Below are 23414 nucleotides of genomic sequence, written 5' to 3' on the forward strand. Positions count from 1 at the left end.
TCCTATGGCAAAGCTCTCATCCTATGACAGCTGCCTGGGGGGGGGGATGTTTGAGCCTCCCTTGGAGAACTCAGTCTATCCTTCTACCTCAGAGATGACTCTAAGCTGTTCCTGGTGACCCCACACACTTCTTCTCATCCCTGGGACCCCTCCTCAGCCAGGCCAGGTCATTACCCTCCTCTTCCAACTTTATGATTTCCCACTGATCCCCTGTGGTCAGTGTTCTAGCCCAACCACTGCAGGCATTATCACCTTTAATTTTTAAGGAAACCCTATAATAGGTGCTGTCATTGTCATCACCATCATCCCCATCTTACAGGTGCATAAACTGAGCCACAGAGGGATTAAATATTTGCTCCAGGTCATACAGCTAAGAGGAAGAGCAGGAGTTGAACCTGAGCCATCTGGCTCCAATTTATTCTAGTCATTAGACCAACACAGCTGGACATAGGATCAGAGGTGAGTGCTCAGGCTGCCCCCGACACTCTGGGTGCCCCGGCTCTTGCTGACACACCAGCATCAGGTCAAATTTCCCCACCTCCCCACACATGTCCTACCCTGGCTGCATGATGCTCCGGCCACAGTGATTCCTCCAACCCATCACTCTCCTGCACACCAGGCCTCAGCAGATGCTGGTCTTTGCAAGGTGCGTCCACCTCCGTCTTTATGCCGGGCGTTTCTGCCTCCACCCATGTTTTTAATGGCCAGGGAAGTGGGAGCCTAAGCTAGGTGGCAAGCCAGGTAGGCTGGTGCCCGAGGTGGGCAAAGTCTGGGTTGCAAAGGGTCTCGGACTTGCCAGTTGCCTAGCTCAGGCCTTCTCCTGACAATAGCTGTTCACACTTCCAGCGACTCTGAGCTCTGGGGGAGCCTTCCCGATTCATCTCAGTTGAGCCAGCTTCCTCCCCCTGTCCTCAGCCAGTGATGGAGCTGGGCCAGGCAGCATGCCTATGCTGGGGGCACGGCTAGCTGCTATCCCCCTGCCTCCTCAAAGGGCCTGTGCCTTCCCAGAAACAGCAGTCAGCAATCAGGGCCTCCCCACCACTCTGAAAGGTCGTCTTCCTAATCAAGCAGGGCCCAGCCCAGCTCTGCAGACCCCTGGTAGGGGACATCGCCTGCTCATTGGAGTCCCAAGGTAGGGTGCTCCATCATCCTGGCTCCTTCTGGAGACATGGCCCCCCCAGGGTTTGTCCCTGCCCAGGGAATCTGGCTGGGTGGAACTTCTGAGCCTGCGGAGAAGCTGAAGGGAGACGCTTGTCCTGCTCTCAACCCACCTCCCTGCCCCCCACCAGGGCCCTTCTGCCCCAAACAGGATTCTCTGCCTGAGTCCCAGGGGGCTCCATGGAAGCACACGGGGGAGACATGATCAAGAAGGCAGATATGCCCCTACCTCCACTTATATCAACAAGGTTCCAAGCTGACCTGTTTTATAGTTCAGTGTCAAGATTCCTCTAGAAGATAGGGTTCCACTATTTTAAAAAAAGATTTTATTTATTTATTTGTCAGAAAGAGAGAGAGCACGAGCAGAGGGAGGGGCAGAGGGAGAAGCAGGCTCCTGGCAGAGCAGGGAGCCCGACTCGGGGCTCAATACCAGGACCTGGGATCATGAACTGAGGTGCAGGCAGATGCTTAACCTACTGAGCCACCCAGGCGCCACCGCTCTATCTGTAAGAGTTTGGAAATTCCTGCCCCAGGGTGAACTCCAGACTTTCAGGGCTGGCCTTTCAGACTCCCCAGAACCCACCTGACTTTCTCTAGAACCAGTGGGCTTTCATGGCACCCCAGACACACCAGGGCTTTTTCATCACAGGCTTCTGCCTTCCTGGTTCTGACAGAAAGGCCTGGCCCCATTTTCACCAGTAAGTCCTGCTGGTTCTTCAAGGCTCCAGCCACATTAGCCTCCCTCGCCCTCAGCCACTTTGGCCTCCTTTGGATCCTCAGTTCTCAGATGGGGCTCCCACCTCTGTCTGTCTGTCCTGTAGCCCACATGCTAACCCTGCAAATATAGGTACCAGTGGGTGACAGTGGAGCTGAATTTTAAAGGTTACCCTGGGCTCTCCAAACCCATTACCCAGGCTGATTCCAGAATTAATTACCCAGGGCTCATTAGAAAAGCTCGGAGCAGCTGTGGAATCAGCTCAGCTATCCCGCCAGTGACAGCGAGCATCTGGGTTCTCCCCCTGGAATGAGGTCCTGCTCCAGGCAGAACATGGGCTGAGGCCCCCTCCTGGCCACCTGGTTCAGGCACCCACCGCACAACCTAGCCCCACACGCTGGGTACTCGGGGTTTCAGTGCAGGGACAGACGGCTTTGTCTGCATGTCCCCAGATGGATGATGACTGTTTACACTGCTTGTTAAATTGACCTCTGGCTGTCCCTATCTACTCCAAGTCTGCTGTCATCAACGCTTGCTCTGGGAAAGGTGTGAGAGGTTCCCAGGCTGGGCCCTCACTTCTGATATCTGCACAGACGTCTTTGTGAATATGGAAGTTGACTGGGGATTGAAAAGAAATGTGTATGAGTGTGTATGTGTGTGTGCGTGCGTGTGTACCTGCCTGCATGTTGCGGACCTCAGGCTTTGCCATGCTGGGTTCATACCATAGTCAACTTGCCCCACGGCATGTGCATTGTCTGTGTAGGTGTATAAGCCCTTCTGACCTGAGTGCTCTGCCAGGACTCCTCTCCGCATTTCTACCTCAGGCTCAGGGTCCAGAGCTGGCTGTTTCTTCTCCAGCACCCATGGCCCAGGCTTGGCTGCATGGAAGGTGGCCTGATGGCTGAGGGGAGGACGCCGCAGTGCTGCCTGAGGCCTGAGAGTTAAGCTCAGTGGGATAGGGCTCAGGGCTAGGGGCCCAGAGGGAGACAGGGGGTGGGGGGAGGCGGCCTCTCTGGGCTCTTTGTCCAAATATGGAAGGTTTTTTTGTCTCCATTTGAGTCACTCCGGCCATGGCCCAAGAGATCTGCTTTCCAGATACTGCTGGTGGGACCGCGCCAGCACTGCCTGGCCTGCCCCTACCCACCCCTCCTTCCCTCGCCTGTGGCTCATCTCAGCACCCTTCCAACCCAAAGCTTTCTCCACAAGCAAGGAGCCTGACACCCACCTCAGCTGCACTCTAGCACCAAGAGAAAGGTCCCTGGGCCAATGGTGGGGGGAGACGCTCACTCCCTCTGCCTGTCCATCACCTCCTCTTGCAGCCCAAGGGCCCCTTATATTCAAGGAGCCATTCAGCTAGTATTTACCGAGCCTCCACTCTATGCTCCTTCCCGGGGCTAGGACTGCGGACTGCAAATCCAGTGGGTTTCCCGTGTCCAAAGCGGAATCCACTCTCTCCTCCCTCAAACCCACCTTGGTGATGGCACCGCCCCCACCCAGGCAGTCTGAAAGCCAGGAGCCTTGGGGACATTCAGAGATCCTGGAACCAGACTCCAATCTCTCGCTTAGTTAGCGTCCCTAACCCTGTGAACTACTTTATCATGCTTTGCCCAAGGCTCCTCATCTAGAAACAGGGATGACAGTACCTCCCCACGGGCGGCTGTGAGATTAAATGAGTGGATGCGTGGAAGCGCTCAGACCAGCACCCAGCACACGGGGAAAGCTCGACACGCTTTGCTGCCACTACTTGTGACCTGCCCCCATCCCTGAGTCGCGCCATATTCAATCAAGTATTATGGGCCAGATCTCCTAAGACTTTCGTCCACTTCCTTCTGGACCTCTCTGCTACGTTAGACCAGCAGCTTTGGAGTGAGGCCAGCCTGGGTTCTAATCCCACCATCTCTCTCCTGAGCTCTGCGATCTGAGCTAGGAATCTCACCTTCCCTGGGCCTCAGCAGCGTTCCCACCTTACCTCCACCCCAGTACCGCTTGGTACTGGCTTGGGACAGTACCCTTTGCCCATCTGCCAGCTCTCACCTGCCTGGGTGCTCAGGCCTGCCATCTCCAGGGCAGAGCCCAAACAGGGCTAGACATGGGTGGTGGGAAGAGTTCTGAGCAGCCTGGGAATTCCCCCAAGGGCTGGCTCCAGCTCTCCTCCTCCTGCCTTCCCTACTCCCTCCACATTATTTGTTTAATACATGTGTTTTGATGCCCTGTGTGCCAGGAACAGCAGGGCTTGGCAAGGGTGGGGCCGCTTGACCAGAACCATGTACCAGGCCACGGGGTGAACCGGGGGCCCCACCCACATCACCACACCTCCGAACCTTTGAGGTCTGTCGTCCCCTATACTCCTGCCCCAGAAGAGAGGGGTTGCAATCAGCTGCTGGTGGAGGGGAGGTGATTCCTGACATGCCGGCTAGGATGCCAAGGGGACACCTCCCTACACAAGGCCCTCTTCTGAAGTCCTGGTCCTGACCACCAGCCTCTGTCTGGCTCTGTCAGAGGCGGGGAGATACAGGGACGAGAGACAGCCAGAAGGGGCCAGGCTGGGGAAGGAGGGCAGGGAGAGGAACAGAGGGGGGAGGAGAGAAGAAAGCAAAAAACCCCAGTAAGGGAAAGGCCTGGTGTGAGTGAGGAGGGAGGAGGCAGCTTGCAGCCCAGGCCCTGCGTCCAGGTGAAGGGGTGGGGCAGGCAGGATAAAGGCCAGCCCTGCCTTCCTCCTCCTCCTCCTCCTCCTCCTCTTCCCCCTCTAGCCTTGGGGCCAGACCCAGGACTATTTTTAGCCAGGGCTGAATTTAGCTGTTCCCTCGGAAATTCCTCACCCGCCCCAGGCACCGCCCCCACTGGCCTTGGGGAGAAGCCTGAAAGCTCTGGTCCAGGAGGAAGGGAGAAGAGGACCAGGGTGCAGCAAGGAGCTAGAAGGTTAATTAGGCATCTGATGAAGAAACAGCCTCAGATCAGGCCCCAAATCTGAGTTACTCCTCTCTCTACAGACTACTCTCCTCCAGGAAGGCCTCCAGGACTGCAGGGCGAGAGAACAGCACTTGTCTTGGGGTTGGTGGTCCAAATATCATACGGATACTTTATCTCTGACTACAGGACCCACGTGAGCGCTGCTAGCAAGGTGGCCTGCCTGTCTACCTACCAGTAACTCCACCCCCAGCTCCTAAGAGCCTGCACAGTCCAGAGCTTTCCTGGACTCTGCCACATCTGGGATTCCCACTTCACAGAAGGGAGACTGAGACTGAGTGACTGGTCTTGGGTCATAGCTAGCAAAGCAGCACAGGCCTGCTCCTGCCCACCCCCCCACCCAAGCTCCCCACCCAGGCCAGTCCCAGAGGTAGCGGGGACTGGGGGTGTAGCCTGGAGCTCTGCTCTTCTCTGATAACCCCACTGAGAAGCAGGCACTTCTGCTGGAACAGGAGGTACTGAAGTTAGACAGGAAGCAAATGAGGCACAGAGACACGGACCTGAGCTGATTCAGAGTTCCCTTCCCCTTCTAGAAACGCAGAGGAACATTCGGCCCTGAGGCAGGGGGATGACTCAGATGACCGTGCATTCTGTCGCACTGCCCTATTCTCGAACTGCAACAAGGGAGGCAGCCCCGCTCCCCTCATGCTGCTTTCTGGTAGGGCCCCTGAGCCTAAATTTAAGTTGTCGGGTTTTACCTCCAAATGATCTCCCTAGTAAGTCCTTTTTTCTCCATCCCTGCATCACCTGTACCCCTTAGCTCGGGCTTCTCATCTCTTGCTTTCTCCAGTCCACAACTGGAGGATGTTTTTGAATGTGTCCATCTAGCAATGCTCCTCCTTGGCTCCTAACATTCCATGGCTCCCCACTGCCCACAGGACAAGGCCCAGCCCATTTAACTTGGCACTTCCGGCCTTCAGCCTGGCGCCTGCTCACACAGCCTCTCCCTGTGTGCTCTGGTCAAAAGGGGACCTCTCTGCAGACACATATTGAGGCTTCTTTTTCCTGCCTGGTTCAGCCCAACTCCCTTAAATGCCAAGTGACCCATGCCATCCCCTGTCTCGAGAATTCCCAGTGGCCCCTTATATGCAGCAGTCCAAGTGTAAGGCTGGAACAGCAGTGAGGTGCCTGGTCCACTATGTCTCGGGCTTGGGGAAGATCCCTGCCCTGGCTGGCCATCAGTTTACCCTCTGAATAATGTTGGGTTGAGGGATGGTTAGAAGACATAGCTGACAGTTGGTTTCGCTTTCTCTCTTTCTCTCTTTCTTTCTTTCTCAGGATGAGAGACAGGGACAGCACAAGCAGCAGGAACAGCAGGCAGAGGGAGAAGCAGGCTCCCTGCTGAGTAAGGAGCTCAATGTGCGAGAGGTGCGACCCAATCCCAGGACCCCGGGATCATGACCTGAGCCAAAGGCAGACACTTAATTGCCTGAGCCACCCAGGCATCCTGACACAGCTGGTTTCTAAAGATCTTTCCAGGTGGACCTCTTGGGACCGAGGGCCCTATCCCTCTTCTTCCTCCTCCTGCCTTCCTCCTCCTGCCTCCTCCTATCTCACTACCACACCACACCCCCCGCCCCTCCCAGGGAGACAGAAGACAGAAGAGGACAGTGAGAAACCAGGAGTGAGACTTCAGTGACACAGGCAGCCAAGAAAGATGGAGTCAGTAGGATTTTTTGGGGGGAAGGGTCCCTTCCTGTCCTTCCAGCCCTTCCCTTCCACATCTGCTCCTTGACCTCCAGTGCCCTGTCCTGGGAAAGGACTGGATGTTTGTCTAAGGGGGCTCAGGGGGAGGGGTCTCAGCAGTCCCAGGAGGCTGAACTGTGGGGCTGGCTGGCTGGCTGGCAGCCAGGATACCCCGCCTCCCTCCCTCCCACTCCTTGCTGCTCTGGGGCAGGGCCTGCTCACCCCCTGGGAACCAATAAACAGGAAACAGACACCAACCTGGCGCTGGCTCCCTCAGCCTGGCTCCCTCCAACACAGTCTGCCTGCCCCCCCCAACAACCCCACAGGCCCAGGACCTGCCCCCCCTCCTTGGCCCCAGAATCTCAGAACATCTCAAATGCATGAACAAAATCAAGCTAAGAGGTATGGACTCCTGGAAAAAACCGAATCCTTCATCCTGAAAGCGCAAGATTCCAGATTCTACACTCTGAACTAGCAATCTCGAAAGCACATGCTTTTAAAGTGGTCACCATTCTGAGAGCTTCTAAACCCGGGGTCCTGGGCTGACAGGGTAGGACACTGAGGCTCTGCGCTAAGATGAAATGACTTGTGAGTTTTCACGCAGTGAGGGAGCCAGAGTCTACTCTAAGATGTTAACCTTCATTGGTCTGACCCCCAAGCCCACCAGGCACATGGATGGACCCTTAGTCTCCCTGGCTTGGAGGAGCCACTGAGCCCTGCTTCGGAGGCTGGTTCCAGTGGGTCTAAGGCTTTGACCAGAGAGGGCTCTGGCTCTGCTTAGTCTCCCTGGTTGGGGCTGGTGGCAACAAAGCCAGAGGGGCAGCTGGAGAGAAGAGCAAGGACGCTGGGTACTTGATTCCACCCAAATACCTAGCCCTCTCCTCTGCCCACCTCCAATCTCCAAAGGCCGGGGCTGCTGGGCCACCAAACCTACCTAGTCAGTACCCCACCTGCCCGTCTGCCCAGAGCTTTGTCCTCTGCTTTAAGCTGGAGAGGGATGCTGGGAAACTGAGCATGTTGGAGTCAGTGTCTATTAGAATCTTAGAATCCTAGTGCCTTGCCTCTCAGTCATGAAGGGAGGAACTAACGCTCCTTGAGCACTCACTATGTGCCAAGACTTCTTAGCAGGATTCCCCTTAATCTGAACAATAATCCCTATGGATCGAGGGGACAATGCTGAGGAGTCTCTACATGCTTGCCCTGGTCCCAAACCAAAGCAGCCTCGGGGAAGAAAGGATCCTGGTCGGCTCCTGCCCTCCACATGCCCCCTCCTGGGAAGTGCTTCGGCCTCTCAGGGCATGAAGTGGCCTGACAGGTCCTCTGGTCCCACGGCACCAGGGTCACCAATCCCCAGTGTGCAGCTCCTCCCCATCTGCCCGAGCTCTACCTAGGGCAGCTCCACGGAGATGGGATTCCCACTCCCTTCCTAGACTCTCACCTTCCCTCTTTGCCCTGGCTCTGAATGGCCCTGCCAACGGCGCCTCCTGGAAGCTGCTTCATCCCAGTTTTTGGTCAGCAAGCTCGGAGCCAGCTGCCCCTAAAAGCCAAGCCCACCCGTAAGACCTACGGACATGTGTCCCTTTCTCATCACGCCAGGGCTCAGCCACCCGGTGGATCCCACCCACCTCAGGGGACAAGGACCCTTGTTGAAAAGCATTGTCAGGCAGGGATGATGTCCAAGCTTTCCCTGTGTGTCCCCACTGCCCCCTAAGGGGCTCAACAACTGACTGCAGAATGAACGAATGACAGATGACAAATGACCATGGGAAGAAACTAGTGCAGGACAGATGCAGTAGGCCTGTGCTCACAGGCTCCGCCTCATGGCCAGCACCTCCCGGGGACTCTGGATCTCAGGGGCTGACAGCCTGGCCCCTCTCTGACCTGTGGTATGCAGAATATTGGCTCCCAAAGATGTCCACGTCCTAATCCCTGGAACCATGAATATGTTACCTTACGTGGCAAAAGGGACTTTGCAGAGTACGGATCTGGAGAGGAGGAAATTATCCTGGATGATCCGTGTGGGTCTAAAGTGATCACCGGGGCCTGACAAGAGGGCGGCAGGACGTACAGGATGAGAGAAAGATTTGAAGGTGCCATGCTGCTGGCTTTGAAGACAGAAGAAGGGGTCACAAAGCAAGAAGTGCCCGCAACACCATAAGCTGCCAAAGGCAAGGAAACAGGTTTTCCCCTAAAGCTTCCAGAAGAAATCCAGCCCTATTAACACCTTAACTCTTAGCACATTGAAACCCTTTTCTTCTGACCTCCAGAACCGTAAGACAGTATTTGTATTGTTTTAAGTCCTAAATGTGTAGTAATTTGCCACAGCAGCAATGGGAAGCCAATACACCACTCATTCGCCATCTTGGACTGGAATCCACAACAGTCCCTCTGACCTCAGGAGCTGACTAGCCTCCCCCTCAGTCTATCCCGTCCTCCTCCGGAGTGTCTTGGAGCCACATGACAGCCTCAGGCCCAGGACGGAGTTTAAAAATCCTGGCTAGGCACCAGCCTGAGCCACACAGCCTGCCACCCGTGTGGGGAAAGGCCTCATATATGTGTGTGGTGGAGCCCAGAGCAGCCGCCAGTGGCAAGGGCAAGGCCTCGGGGGCCAAACCTAGTGAGGCCCAGCCCCACTCAGCCTCAGTCTCCTCGGCTGCTTAATTCCAGCTCTTCAGTCTACAAATTGGGACCTGCTCAGGGAACCTAGTGCCTCTCCCACCAGGCCTGGGGTAGGGGGAGAGTTTCCATCCTGGGGTCCAAGAGCATGGAGGAATTTGTGGCTCTGAGGGGAAGTGACTTACTTAAAGCCACACGCCAGGAAACTGGAGAGGCTAAGGCTGGACCCAGTCTCCTGACCCCTAGTGCAAACCTCCATGTGCTCCACCAAGTCATCCCTGGTAACCCTGGCTACTGGAGGGGGTGGTTGTGGACACCCCGCTGGGAGCTCAGATACCCTGGCTGGGGCCGCAGGCCCCTGCATGTCATCAGCTGGGGCTCACTCACTGCCCAGGGCCTGGCAGCCTGGCAGCTGTCCTCTGCCTGTCCACCCCTGGAATGCCCCAGAGGCTTGGGCTGGAAGTGGGAGGAGAGGCTCAACTCCCAAGGTGGGGGCATTGGCTCCAATAGGCTCCTGCTTCCCAGGGGACCCAGAGCCCCTGTTTTAAGGCCTGCCAGCGAGGCGCCAGGCTGCCTGGGCACATTTCCCAACAAGCATGGCAGGGCTTTAAGCCTTTCTGGGAAACATGGGCTCCCCCTTCCCCCACCCTACTCCACCATTCTAGCCAACTCTGCTCAGTGGGAACTCTGTGGGGCCAATGTATGGCCTGGGTGTCAGGATACCTGGGGCGAAATCCCATACTTGAGCCATAGGGCATTAGGCAAACCTCTGTCTACTCTGGACCTGCTTCTTCATCCATATACTGGGTCCAGGGCAATGCCCACCTGGCTAGGGGACCAGACGGGAGGGACAGAGTTACCTTAGGGTGGCGGGAGCTCCCTGTCCCAGGAGATATGCAAGCTGGAGCTGATGGGCGTCACTGTGGCTCTAGAAGAGACACCAGTAGGACATGGCACTGTTGCTATCCTCACCAGGGCCCTATGGTGGTTCCACCCTCCTGCTCTTGGAGCCCAGCCAGTGTGGTTCTACAGGGGGCAGTCAGTGTAGTCTACAGCTCCATGACACCCTGGGGGCTTGATCAACTCCCCCCTTCCCACCCTAATCAACCCCTCCCACACTGCCCAGCTATGAGAGCCTCAGTAGCTGTGTTCACCTTGAATGCTGGGGTCCAGGCCCTCATAAAATCCTCTGGGCTACAGCAGAAACCCACTACTCCCCTACCTCGCTCTAGATGAAGCCACCAGCAGCTCTTACCCAGATTATCCAGTGGCCTCCTTACCAGCCTCCCTGCTTCCACCCTAGGCTCCAGGCATAGCCTCCTCCAGGAAGTCTCCCCTGCCATCCCTTAGGTCGATTCTTCACCATTCTAGAGTCCCTTCTGGCTGCTTCTAGATTCTGAACTCTCCGAGTGTCTGGTTCCCCAGGCCTGGGGGTGCCTCCATCTGCTGCAAGGCACCATGTGTAGCCTGAGATCACAGATGTGGGGAGGGGGGAAGGGGCAGGAAGCAGAAGGGGCAAGTCCCTACACTGGGAGGGTGCTGGGGACAGGATTAGCAACAGCCCAGATCATCCCAAAACCCAGCTGGTTTCAGAAATGTGGGGGAGAAATGTCAGACTCAACTCTGGCCCATCCCCCAAGTCTTCCATGTTTGTGGGGGCGGGCGACCCATTTCTGGATTGTACTCCCTCCAATAGTCTGGGGCCCCTTAGGAAGGAGTAGGGGAGCAGGGGATAAACAGAGGAAAGGGACAGCCCTCTGCCTGTCCTCCCCATCCCACCCTCCTACTGGGTGACAAGACATTTAATTATAGATATTTGGTACCGCTCAGAACTCCAAATGTCCTAATTGTCTCCCCTCCCAGAACCAGTTTCCATGGAAAAATCACAGTAAAGAGCCAAGGAGGGAGCAGAGAGAACCCCCACCCCCGTGGGTTCCCTGCTAAGGGGATACAGAGAGAAGAAAGGTGATGAAAAGCAGCAACCCAGGCCTTCTTCAGCAAGGCAGGGAGCTGGCTAGGCAAGCTGGGGGTGGAGGGTGTATCTGCCAGGACAGGGGGTTGGTACTCGGGCCTGGCGTGCCTTGCCTTATTGTGTGACCTTAGACCCAGCATCCTCCTTTCTGAGTCTTAAAGTCCTTTCCAACACACCCCCAGAGCCCAGTGAATTAAATAACCACCAGGAAGGTGTTCAGGCCATCAGGGGTATGCAGAGGACACCCCCCCGACTCTCCCCGACCCTGTCCCCATTATTTAGATGGCAGGCCAATCCCACCAAGAAACAGGGATCACCTGGGTTCCTTCACGTCTAAGATACTGACATTCTAGGACTCAGCGGGAATCTACCAGCTTGCAATTCTAAGAATCCGGCACTGGAAGGTTCTCAAAGCTTTAGACATTTGAAGAATGAAATATTCAGAGTATCTGGCATACAGTAAGTACTTAATAAATGTTAGCCACTGTTACTGCTATTGCAGTATGCTAAAATTCTGTGAGTTAATCCATTTGTGATTCTGAGACACAGGTCATTTCCTGTTCTGGGCTACATCTGTCAAGGGGTATCAGCACCTGGGGACAGAAGACTAGGCTATAAGACTCTGTACTCTAGGGCCAGGGTAGGGGAAGCCCTGGAAGGAAGAGTCTATCACCCAGGCCACTGTGGTTCTAAGTAGCAATGACAAAGGTGTGTGGCAGGAGCAGGGCATGGAGGCTCCAACAGCTCTGCTTGGTCCCAGCAGAAACGCAAGCAGGTGTTCAGAGAATAAAATGACCACGAGTTAGTCCTCATTCCCTGGGCTCCTAGGCTCTCACAGCTGTTGCAGAGTTGCCTTTCTCTTCCAGCAACACTCCAACGCTTCCTGTTTCCCTTGACCACTCTGCCGGCTGTCCTCTCTCAGAGCTTCAAAGACCAGGCTGTCTAACATCCCACTGTGCAGATAGGAAAATTGAAGCCCAAGGTGACTCTGCCCGGGTCTCAGAGTGAGTCAGAGGTTGAGCTGGGCCTGGGTGCCCAGGCCACCTGCTCACAATGGGGACATGCCATGCAGAGGGCAAATGCAGATTCTGGGTTGGGAGAGACCTGAGTTTGAGGGACTCCCCAGAGCCTAGGGTTGGGTCAGGGGCCACCTCTGCCCTCCCCCACTCCTGGGCCTCTCTTGTTTGTCCTTGGCTGGGTTCAGCCTGGTTTCTGCTTCATCAGCAAAGTGTGAAAGCCTCTTCTCTTCCCTTCTTATTCTGGAGCTCACACCACACCATCTCCACCCACAGCCCAAGGAGCGTGACTGGAGCCCCAGGCCCGAAACAAGGCAACATTGTCTCTTCCATGGAGGCCATATGGAGGGGTTGAAGAGCTGCTCCCCATCTTCCTGGAGGCAGAAGGAAGGGGGCAGCAGAAGGGATTTGGGCTAGCAGACAGGAGAACTTCCAGGTTTTATGAGGGGTTTGGGGAATTAGGGGATAGTGATTCTCTTTTGAGCCAGTTCAAGTCCACCTGGTAATACTGAGGCTCAGAGTGCCCAGCCTGGTGCTCAGAAACCAGGAGGGGGCAGGGAGGAGAGGCCACAGCTGGTCACTGAGAAGCAGCGGGGGCAGTGGAGCCTGTTTTTCCACCCCTTCTCTCCTGTTCCTAGGGAGGGAGTGGTCACACCACCCACTCATCTGACAAGAGCCTGCCAGGCAGAAACCATTATACCCATTTTACAGAAGAGGAAAGTGAGTTATGGAGCAGGGATGTGATGGATCCTAGGCCATACAGAGATCTGGAGCCATGGCTCAAACCCTGCTCTTCCAAATATAGACTTACTAGTTCTCTCCACTTGGAGGCAAGAGGGAACATCAAGCTAGGCCTAGAAAGATGGGAGGACTAGAGTGGGCTAAGGTTTGGAGGCTGGAGAGCAGCTCTGTTGAGGACAGGGAGAAGCTGGTATTATGGGCCCATATGCCCCACCTCATAGTCCTCCGGGGGTGGAGGGGGCTAAGCGTCTCCCTAAAGTTGGGGGACAGGGGGGAGGACACGAAGGGAGGCAGACCAAAAGCCAATTCTGCAAAAACTCCCACCTCCTCTCTGGGTCTCAATGCTTCTTTTTAGGAGCAACCCTCTCCCATATTTTCCCTGAGTTCCTGGTTCATTCCTGCCTTCTTCCCCAATTTAGCCTTCAAGGCCCCCTGAGGAGATAATGCTATGGGAAAGACAGCTGGGGAAGGGGCCCTGGCAGGAGCTGCCCTTTCTCTTGCCCTCCCCCACCCATGTTCCACTGACAACAGGCACTGGAGTTCAGGGCATTGCAGCTGTCCCACCAGGCTCTCTCGAGGAAGGACAGGTCCGAAATTTCCCCTCTCCCCACACCCTGCCTGCTGGCTTTCTGTGGCCTCCATGAGAGACACCAGAGCCAGGACAAGGGGGTAACAGAGAAAAAGAGAGACACAAAGAGTTCAGAGGGGCCGTGAGAGTGCTGGGAACTGGGAGTGACCAAATCAGTCCAGGCTTTAGGGTTTCCAGGCCCTTCGCACGGGCAGGGAAAACAGTGGGCATGCAGGTCGTGGTTGAAATAACCTGAACCATCCCCACACTAGACCCAGAACCCAAAACCTAGAACCGAGCTTCCAGTACAGGTGCGGGGCCATCGCGGAGCCCAGAACCTATCTGAACCCACAGCCAACACTCCAGGGACATCTGAAGGCAGAAGTGGGGGCCTCAGAAAGATGGAGTCCCCAAGGGCTTGGGGTCTGGCAGAGGAAGGGGGAAACATTTCAGAGTCACTAGGAAGGGGGTGGTGGGCAGGGAGAGACGGAAGTTGGCAGGATGGGGGGCCAGTGGAGAGGCAGCCTTCCTGTGGGAACTGGAGCCCCTCCCCAACTCTCTCCAGGCCCCTGTCCGCTAGGCTCGGGCAGCCTCTTCTCGGTCCCTGCTCTCCCCTGCAAGCTCCTGCTCTAATCAGAAGAGGCGCCGGCAGACCTCAGACACCAAGGACGCCTCAAGTCCAACCTGTGAACTCCCTAATCTGGGCAGCAACAGCTGGACGGAGGCATAGGGACCCTGTCCACAGGCCCCTTCTTTCCCAGATGCAGAGGTCGAGGCACAGAGAAAGGCCGGGGCCACCAGAGTCCTTTATGGAGTCTTTTCTGCTCCTCCATAAAGTAACAGCTGTCCCTCTCTCCAATTCTCCCAGGCTCGGGGACAATCCCACATTTCAATCTGCCACAGGAGAGCCACAATAGGAAGTACAAACCTGTCTCAGCTGTGGGCCCCAAGCCCTAATATCCTACAAAGGGTCTGGCTGATAGCGCAGTATGACTCAAGAAAGACTCACACCTCCTTGTGTATTTATAAAAAAGAACCAGATAGAATCTGTAAAAGCAGTCCCTGAGAAACAGCTAAAGGACTAGATTAGAACCCTTTGTAATTATCACCCAGAACACTGCGAAGCAGGCAAGAACCTTTTTCATCAGCCCTGGCAGAAGCCTTCGGGGCCTGAGTAGACAAGAACCCTGTGTCATTAACACCCTTAAAACTACCTGAGCATTCCCAGGACCAGGGAAGCACCCTCAGACCAGGGCACCGACCCAATGAGCACACTCAAAAGGCTCCTAAGGAAGTCAGCTCCCGTGGCCTTCTTTGCTTCTCCCTCCAGAGCCCCCAACAAAGGACTCACCACCTGTGGCTTGCTGCAGCACTTGCTGGCTGCGGCAGGTTCATCTGGGACCCGGGCTGCCTCAGGGGGCTTGGCCTCAGCAGAAGGCGCTGCAGCAGGGGTCAAGGAGGGCATATCCACAGGTCCTGGGGCAGGAACCTCGCCAGCGTGGAGGGTCAGCATATACTGCTTAGTGACATCCTCGAGTGATGGCGCCTGCAGTGCGGCGTGGGCTCTGGCAGGAAAGCCCACGGGCTCTGGCACAGCCACAGGGGGGCCGGCAGAAGTCGGAGGCTCAGGCACCATGATAGGTGTGAAGGTGGCAGGCACACTCGCGTGGCGAATGTGTTTGGAGGATGGCCGGGCCCGAGACAGGCTGCTAGTCTGGTCCTCGTTGCCTTCCTCTCTCTGTAGTTCCTGATGACTGCTCCGGGCTGGGCGCTTCTTGGAACCCCGTCGGATAAGCCGTGGGGACAGAACATGAGCCAGTTTAGGGTCAAGATGGAAGTCACGGTGGGCAGTGGAGGAGGCAGGTGGGGTCTTGGGTAGGGCCCTCTCAGACTGTGCCCGGCCCCTGGCAGGACTGGGCTCTTCTGGTTCTGCCCACAGCTCTGCAAGAATGGGCTCACTGCTAGATGGAGGCAGCATGGGCTCAACTTCTCGGATGGGCTCCCCTCCGGGGCCCTCAAATCCAGGCCCGGCCAGCTCCCCACGGCGGCTGGGGTCACTCAGAGATTTCTTCTTGGGGCCTTTGCCAGCAACCCTGTCATCCACCACTCGCCCCAAGGCACCAGGCCCCTGAACAATATTCTGAATTACCTCCTCATAACCCTTGCTCTCTTCACTGCCCACAGACCAGTCACTGTGGCCACTGGTCAGGCCCTCGTCCACAGCTGGGGCTGCTGGAAGCCCTGTCTTGGGGCTTAGCGAACCCAAAAGGTTGCTATCCACAGAGAACCCAGAGGGCTCCTCGGAGGTGGCAGCCCGGTGGCGCTGTGGAATTGGGTCACTCAGAGACCGGTAGGCCTCGCCGGCCTCCCCATTGCTCAGGTCAGTCCCACCAGGCCCTGAAGGAGGGACTTTGCGTCTCCGTCGGAGGGCACCTGATGTGGGAGGGGTATCAGGAGACACCAAGGCCCACCCTCCCAAACTATCTTCAGCCCCAGGGCCATAGTGGTTGGTCTGGGCTGAGGATGAGGAAAGGGGTCGCCACACCCCTGTGGTACTCAGGCTGCAGAAGGCTGAAACAAGAGGCTCAGGGTCCGCCCCAATGCCCTCGTCTGTCAGGCTAGACTCAGGACCAGAAAGCTCCTCCTGGGACCGCTGCCCCTGGGTCATGTCTCCTACCCAGTCAGGGCTTCCAGAGGGGACATCACTTCCATCATCCTGCTGGGCACCCATTCGCTGGATCTTCTCAAAAACCTGACGGGCCTCTTGTACATACTGATCCTGGACCACCAGGGGCAGTGGGTCCTCCTCAGCACTTGGGCCTGCCAGCAGGAGCTCGGAGGAGCTGGGCTTCAGGGCACTGGTGCGCGATGGGCGGCGGGCCACAGGCTTCTCAGAGCAGGTAAAAGACTTTGCCCTCCGCAGGGTGGCCGTCAAGTCTTTGAGTGTGGGGCGGATGCCAGGCGATGCTGGGGCTGGGGCCGGTGTGGGTCCAAGCTGTGCCCTGGGGCCACCTGCTGACGGTGAGTCTCTGCCATCTAAAGGGCCACTGCCGAGGTCACTGGGGCGCCCACCGGGCTTTCGGACCCTCAGCTCCGAAAGGTCTGAGCGAAGGAAACTGAGCAGCGTCAGGGTCTCTGAGGCAATATCTGGATTTGACAGGGACTTCCGCTGCCGGCTCTTGTCCAGCTCCAGTCCTCCATCTCTCAATGCCCTGGTGGTGCCCACAGGTCCCTTGGTGCGGCTCCGAGGCTGAGGCCTTAGGAGCCCCTCTCCAGCTCCGAAGCTAGGGGAGCGGTACATGCCCCAGCCCCCAGAACCCCGACTAGCCCACGGGTCCTCATCCTTGAGGGTCTCGGTGCTGGAATAACGGCTGCTACCGCGGGAGCCTGCTGGGCTGGCTAGGTATGCAGGGAAGTTCACTTTGGCCACGCGGAAGGTTCCCCCCACAGTGTCAGACACGGGCCGGAGTCCCTCCTGGGGACCTGGTCCACAGCGAGGCAAGCCAGTACCCCACTCTCGGGCTCCTTCCTCACTACAAGCTCTTGGAGATTTGGGGGGCTCGGGATTCCTGGCTCCCCCAGCTGAATCCATGCTGCCCAGGTTTAACCCATAACTGTCCGGCCTACAGTCCTTGTCCAAGAGGGAGCTTCCAGGCCTGGGTCCCGGCCTCCCACCCCAGCGGTGGCCGCCCTCACCGTCTTGGTCCTCGTCACTGCCCGAGGAGTGGCCTCCGTGGTAGGCCGGACTCTGCGCCCCGGGCGGCGGTGGCGGCGGGACCTCCTCTTCCTCCTCGCTGGAGCTGGCAGCCCGGCCGCGGCTGACAGAATAGGAGGAGGCGATGGAGGAGGAGCAGGAGCAGGAGGCCCGGGCCCCGGCCTGCGGTTGGGAGAAGCTATGCCAAGAATGTAAACCATCCGCCGGACGCTGCGCCCGCTCCTGTTGCTGCTGCTGCCGCCGCCTCCTCCCCTCGGTCCCTGGGCCCGGCAGCGGCCGCGCGGAGCGCAGGCCCGCCAGGGGGAAGCACGTCCGAGGAGGTGGCGTCGGTGGTTGCCGGGGTTCGCGAGCCGGGGGCTCCCACACCGCACCGTCGGGGCTGGGCGTCCCCGAGGCCTCGGAGTCCGCACTGGGCCGCCTGGAGCCAGGGCCGCCGAAGAGCTTGCGCATCTCGGTGACGCTAGGCCAGGCCCCGCGCGCCGCGCCCTCCGCCGCTTCTTCTGCGGCCCCGGGGGAGACGCCCCCGTCTCGGGCCCCCGAGTGGTCGTGGTCCAGACGCGGCGCGTCGAAGCGCCGGGAGAGCTGTCGCACCGACGGCGAGAGGCTGCGGAGCGGGCGCGGCTGCGCGGGGGCGGCCGGGGGCCCCGACGCCAGTTTGGACACGCGCCGGGAGGGCTGGCCCGGGACCGACGCGGCGGGCCGGCACGAGGCGCGGCGCCGCAGCCCGGGGGTGTCCGTGGCCTCCTCCCTCGGCCCCGGCCCGCCGCTCCAGCGTTCCAGCAGCTTGAACGAGACGCTGCGATAGAGCGAGGACCGGGGCGCCCCGTCCGCCATGGTGGCAGCACTCACTCTGGGGGGGCTGGCCTCGGGGAGCCGCGGCCAACCCCCCCCCAAGCCCTCGCCCCAAAGGAGCGCTGCAGCCGGGGTCCGAAGGCCTGGGTTCTGCAGCAGCAGTGTGAGGGGGTTTGCAGGCAGAGGGCGCAGAGACTCAATCAGAGGTTTATCTGCCGCCGCTCAAGTTTCTGAGGCCGCGGGCGGCATCGGCTCCATCCAGCGCTGTCCCTCCCGCCTCAGCGCCGACCCCCGGGACCAGCCCCCTCTTCGGCCGGTGCGATTCGGAGCATCGCGGCCCGACCCGGTCCGGGCAGGATCCCAGTGCTCTGTTCCTCGGCTCCGTGCCCGCCAGCCGGCCTGCCTGCCTCCCCTCGCGCTCCCGCTCCGGCTCCCGCTCCCTCCCTCTTGGCTGCTCGCTCCGCGCTCCCTTTTGTTGCAAATAAACTTTGTGGTTGAGGAAAGGGGGCGGGAGGCGGGGCCTCGCGCCCAAAAGAGGGGGTGGGCTCCGGGCGCGCGCGAGGCTGGGAATCGGGATTTGGGGGTTGGGGAGGGAATCGGGGAGGAGTCGAAGGAGAAACAAGACTGCTTGAGTACATGCAGACCGAAGCGACCCTCCAGAGGACCCCTTCTGGAACCCATCGCCAAGCTGCTCCTCCAAGGACTTGCTCCAATGCACGAAACCTCTGAGAGTGGTCAGCTGCGCCGACATACAGCCGGGGATGCGCACCGACTGCGGTTCAGACGCTTCTGCACGGTAACACCTTCGGCCAAAGGAACTCAGACATGGCAACCTTCGACCCATAAACTGGTATACACCGACTTTCAGGTACACCCAGAAACACTCTTCCAGCAGGAAAGGGGCGGGACTCGCCACCAGGGGGAGCAGGGAGAGCCACAGGCTGACCTGGGAGCCTGCGGCTCCCTGCCCCACCCCTCCACCCCGCCCAGGCCACGCCCCCCACCCGGCCCTCCGCGGTGAATCCTATGGTCGCGGAGACCAGGTCCAGCTGCCTGCGGCCCCAAAGGCCCCGCCCCTCTTACGTCGCCCCAGGTGCTCCACCCTTTGTGGCCACGCCCCCCCGCCCTCACGTTTACAGCTCCCCACCATAGTCACGCCCCCCACCTGCCCCGGCCATCTCCAAGGTCCCTCTCCTCGATGCTCCGCCCTGAGCCCCCCGCCCCCCCTCCTGAGCTCAGTGGTACGCGGCTCTTACGCCCTCTACCGGCCGGATTCTCCCACCATGTGGAGTCCTGGACAAGTAAAGCAGTTCCCATCCCCCCAAAATGGGAGGGTTGGGAAGTCTTCATTTCCTTTCCCTTCTTTCAGCCCTTAACTAATCCCTGCAAGAACCTTTTCCCAAACCTAGTCCCTTCGCCACACACACAACTGGAGCTTCAACTGAAACGCCCTTGATTTGCCACTGCCAAACCGACACGCCTATCTGGGGCCCTCACGCTCCTAATAGGAGTGGGTCGCCTCTCGCTTCAGTCTGATCCGACGTTGAGCTCTCCTTCCACCTCTGCCCTTGTTTGGCAACTCTTCCATTGTCCCGGGTACTGGGGCCTTCCCCACCCCCACCTGCCTCTGGGAGGTCCCATTCATCCTCAGGGTCCCAACTTAAATGCAAGGGACCTCCTTGACATCTGAATGAACCAATGAGAGTTTATGGAGTGCCTTGGATGTATGGATAATATTATTTCATTCATTTTATTTAATCCTAGAACCACCCTGTAGGTGAATAATATTGCCTCTTCTCTGTGGGTCACGAAGGAGATGTAACTTTGACTACTGTCAAAGTCAGAAAATGGCAGCACCTTCAATGACTCAAATTCAGATTTGAGGGGCTTCGAACACTATGCTCCCCTCTAGTCTTCATTGATCCCAGATCCCTGATGAAGAAAGGGTTTCTCCCTCCTTGAGCCCCCAGCAGCCTCTTCTTCCTCACCTTCCCCAGGAACAGAGGATAGCCTGGTCTGACTCACACTCCCCTCAGCTCAAGAGGACTGTGTCTGGGCCTGACTAGGCTGATAGGCCCTGGGAGCAGGAGGCCCCGGTCCAGATGAGAGGGGCAGGGATGGGTATAGGGCAGGACAGTAGACACTGAGGGATTGACTACTTCATGAGAAAAGGAAGACTCAGCTGGGATCTGGCGCCCTGCCTACTGCTTCCCTTGGGTTGTGGCAAATCCTTGTAGGGAGAAAACTTCCTCTTGGAGTGGAGACCAGCCTCCTGTTAAGTCCCTTACCTCAACTTTGTCTCAGCTCTGCCTCAAAAGGACATCTCTCGAGGAATTGATGGCAAGAAGGAGACCCCTGCCTGGCCTAGTGCCTCTCTACCTTGGCCTTGCTGTGTGGCCTTGGGGCATATACTTACACTTCCCTGGGCCTCAGCTGTCTCATCTGGAAAGTGAGGAGTGGGTCTAGATTTCCCCAAGGGTACCTCTCTGACTCTATCTGAAGTCAGGCTTTTGTTTGCTCTGTAGTGTTTTTCTACTTTTTTGGGGAATTTTTGGTATGGTGGGGGGGGACCTCATTCTAGGAGTCACTGCTTTACTCTAATGACAATGGTCCCTAGCATCTCAAATTTGTATTTTCCAAACTCTTTCACATCCTGTCATATTTTGTCTTCATATCACTTCTGGAATAGAGGTTTTTATTCCCATATCACAGATAGGCGAACTGATGGATAGGAGCGGAGACTCAGGCCACCTCAGCATCCTGCAGCTTGGCCTGGAGGTAGGCTGACTGGGGCCTCTGGATCAGGAATTTCCCTTGTTGGGGAGGGAGAGTGTTTAAGGATCTGAGCTGGGCCTCCACCCAATGGGATACTTACCCAGAGAGTGGCTTGGCTGCTCCCAGCACCTCCTGAGTCCTCCCAGCTTTAGCCCCTTCTGATTCAGTATGAGAGAAAATCATCTTCTAGGTATACAGAGACCCTGATTGTGTTTAGCCCTTCAAAGACTCATCTAGGAGGTGTCTGGAAACACCAGGCCCCAAGGTGGAGAGGGGAGCACTGTGCTGGGAATCTAGAGCTGGGCCCAATGCAGGCACCCTAACAGACATGCCTGGGACCCTCAGCAGGTGACTCTCCGGCTCCTCACCTATGAAAGGGGAATGAAAACATTAATCCATCTACCCAGTAAGTCATGGTGACCCAGCAAGATCAGGGCTGTAAATCTCTTGGAGAAATCAAGATAGTAAGGTTGTGGTAGTCCTAGTCATGGCCAATGATGGGCCTTGAGTACATAAGAGGGAAAAAAAATGAGGAGAAGACCCCAAGAAGCAATGAGCTCCAGGAAGAAACTGTCTTAGGGGGAATCAGGCTCCTCACTCCATTCCCAAGTCAATTAGAAATGACCTGAGATTGTCCCCTTTCCTGTATAATTAGACCTCAAATGCACAGAATTGGATTACTTATAACCTTTTATTCATGACTCATTCTCACCACTTATTTAATTGGCTCCCACCACAAAACAGAACAGCTAGGACTTTGACAGTGTCCTACATCTCATTACATAGTTTCTCTAACCCATTCTGCTGCGGTGCCACCCAAGATAACCATTACTTCCTGTGTTCATCGTGCCTTTGCTTTCCTTTTTGTACAGATTTGTTGCATCTGTGTATTCCTTCAAAGTATATATTTTCATTTCAGTTGTCTTTATCAAAAGGACATCTTGCTGTGTATAATTTTTTTGAGATTTCTTCTCTTTTTATTTTTTATTTATTTTTTTAAAGATTTTATTTATTTATTTGACAGAGAGAAAGATCACAAGTAGGAAGAGAGGCAGGTAGAGAGAGAAGGGGAAGCAGGCTCTCTGGAGCCTGATGCGGGGCTCGATCCCAGGACCCTGGGATCATGACCTGAGCCGAAGGCAGAGGCTTAACCCACTGAGCCACCCAGGCGCCCCGAGATTTCTTCTCTAAAGATTTTATTTACTTATTTGAGAGAGAGGCGGGGAGAGCATATTCATAGGCTGGGGGGAGAGGCAGGCGGAGGGAGGAAACAGGCTCCCTGCAGAGCCGGAGGTGGGGCTTCTGACATCACTACCAGAGCCAAAGGCAGCTGGCCAACTGAGCCACCCAGGCGCCCCGCCCCCTACCCCTCTTTATGTTCTTCTGAGCTCTCTTCCCCTAACAGGTTTCTGTTTATTTCATTACTGCCGTTCTCCTCCATCAGACTAGGAACTCCCTGAGGGGCAGGGACCCACTGCTCAGTATGATGCCTGGCACATGGTAGGTGTTCAATGTTCAATAAATGTTGTCTAGTGGCTGAACTGCTTCCTTGTCTGTACCCCCACCCTCACCCCCAGATTCTTTCTGAGGGTAGGGTCTGGGTCTGAGCTGCCTCTGTGTTCCCATTGCCATCTTGGAGGAGCAGAGAGAATGTGTGTGGAACAAATGAATGAGGGAGGGAGGAGAAAGCTGCTTCTGTTGCTAGGACAGATCCAGCGCCCCTGGGCTTTTCCAAAAGGACAGACCCTGGTTCCTGACTCTCTCTCTCTCCTCCATCTTTGGCCCTGACCCTGTCCTCAACCCACAACAGCCAACACTCACAGGTCTCCTGTCATAGAATTGCCTTCCCTGGACAGGGCCTCCCTGGGAAACTTCTTCTCTCTTTTCTTCCCCACCCATCACCTCCACTTCCTCTCCTCACCCACCTCCCCTTCCACCACCACTCTGAAAACCCCAGGCCGTATCTCTGGCTCCCCATCCTCCCCAGCCCCTTAATGGAATTCCCAGCGTTCTCCAGGCCCTTCCTTCTTAGTCTCTCCCTCAGGAAACCCATCCATCCCTTAAGCCTCCAGCCAAACGCAGCACGACCACTCCCCAAGTTTTGCAGCAACTTTTCTAAGCCTTCTTGGGTATCCCCAGACCCTGTTGACCCCTAGCTTGTCACCAGGCTAGACACTGGCCCCCATGCCAGTCCAGGACACTGCCTGGCCTCCCCCTACATCCTCATCTTAGCATAGAACCCGAATAAAGGGATTCATCTGGCTGTGGGTAACAATAGCCCGGAAAGCTAGTGGCTTAGAAAAGATAGACATTTATTTCTCTCTTGTGCAAAAGTCCCAATTTAGGTGGTCCCAAACGAATGGTCAGAAACCCAAGCTGTTTCTCATGGTCCAAGATGGTGCTCCAGTTGTGATGTCCCCTTTGTAAGCAGTGAGAAGGGAGGGGAGGCAAAGGACAGACAGATACTACCACTCTTTTACAGACATTCACCCCCTCCCCATATTAAATTGCCTTAAGGTACTTTGCTTATCTCCAATTGCCCAGGATTAAGGTACCTGGTCATACTTAGCTACAGGTAAGGATGGGAAATGAAGTTTTCATCCTAGGAGGACAGGTGCCCAATTAAAAGAGAGTTGCGGTGGGCACTTAGGTATCTCTGTCACAATTTCCTAGGCGGTCCCGTTACTAGGACT

The 23414-nt window shown here is 56.7% G+C and overlaps 1 protein-coding gene across 1 annotated transcript in view; it reads right to left on the minus strand.

Annotated features, from left to right (window-relative positions):
- Positions 1–18377, minus strand: part of ARHGEF17 (Rho guanine nucleotide exchange factor 17) — a 53993-nt gene extending 35616 nt beyond the window's left edge. The window contains exon 1 of the mRNA XM_032853148.1: positions 14791–18377. Coding sequence (XP_032709039.1) covers positions 14791–17988 — 3198 coding nt within the window. The 5' untranslated portion in view covers positions 17989–18377. The remainder of the gene's footprint in view (positions 1–14790) is intronic.
- Between the last annotated feature and the right edge of the window lie 5037 nt (positions 18378–23414).

The sequence above is a fragment of the Lontra canadensis genome, unplaced genomic scaffold (assembly GCF_010015895.1).
Source record: "Lontra canadensis isolate GAN:19392208 unplaced genomic scaffold, GSC_riverotter_1.0 scaffold7, whole genome shotgun sequence".
Classification (NCBI taxonomy): domain Eukaryota; kingdom Metazoa; phylum Chordata; class Mammalia; order Carnivora; family Mustelidae; genus Lontra; species Lontra canadensis.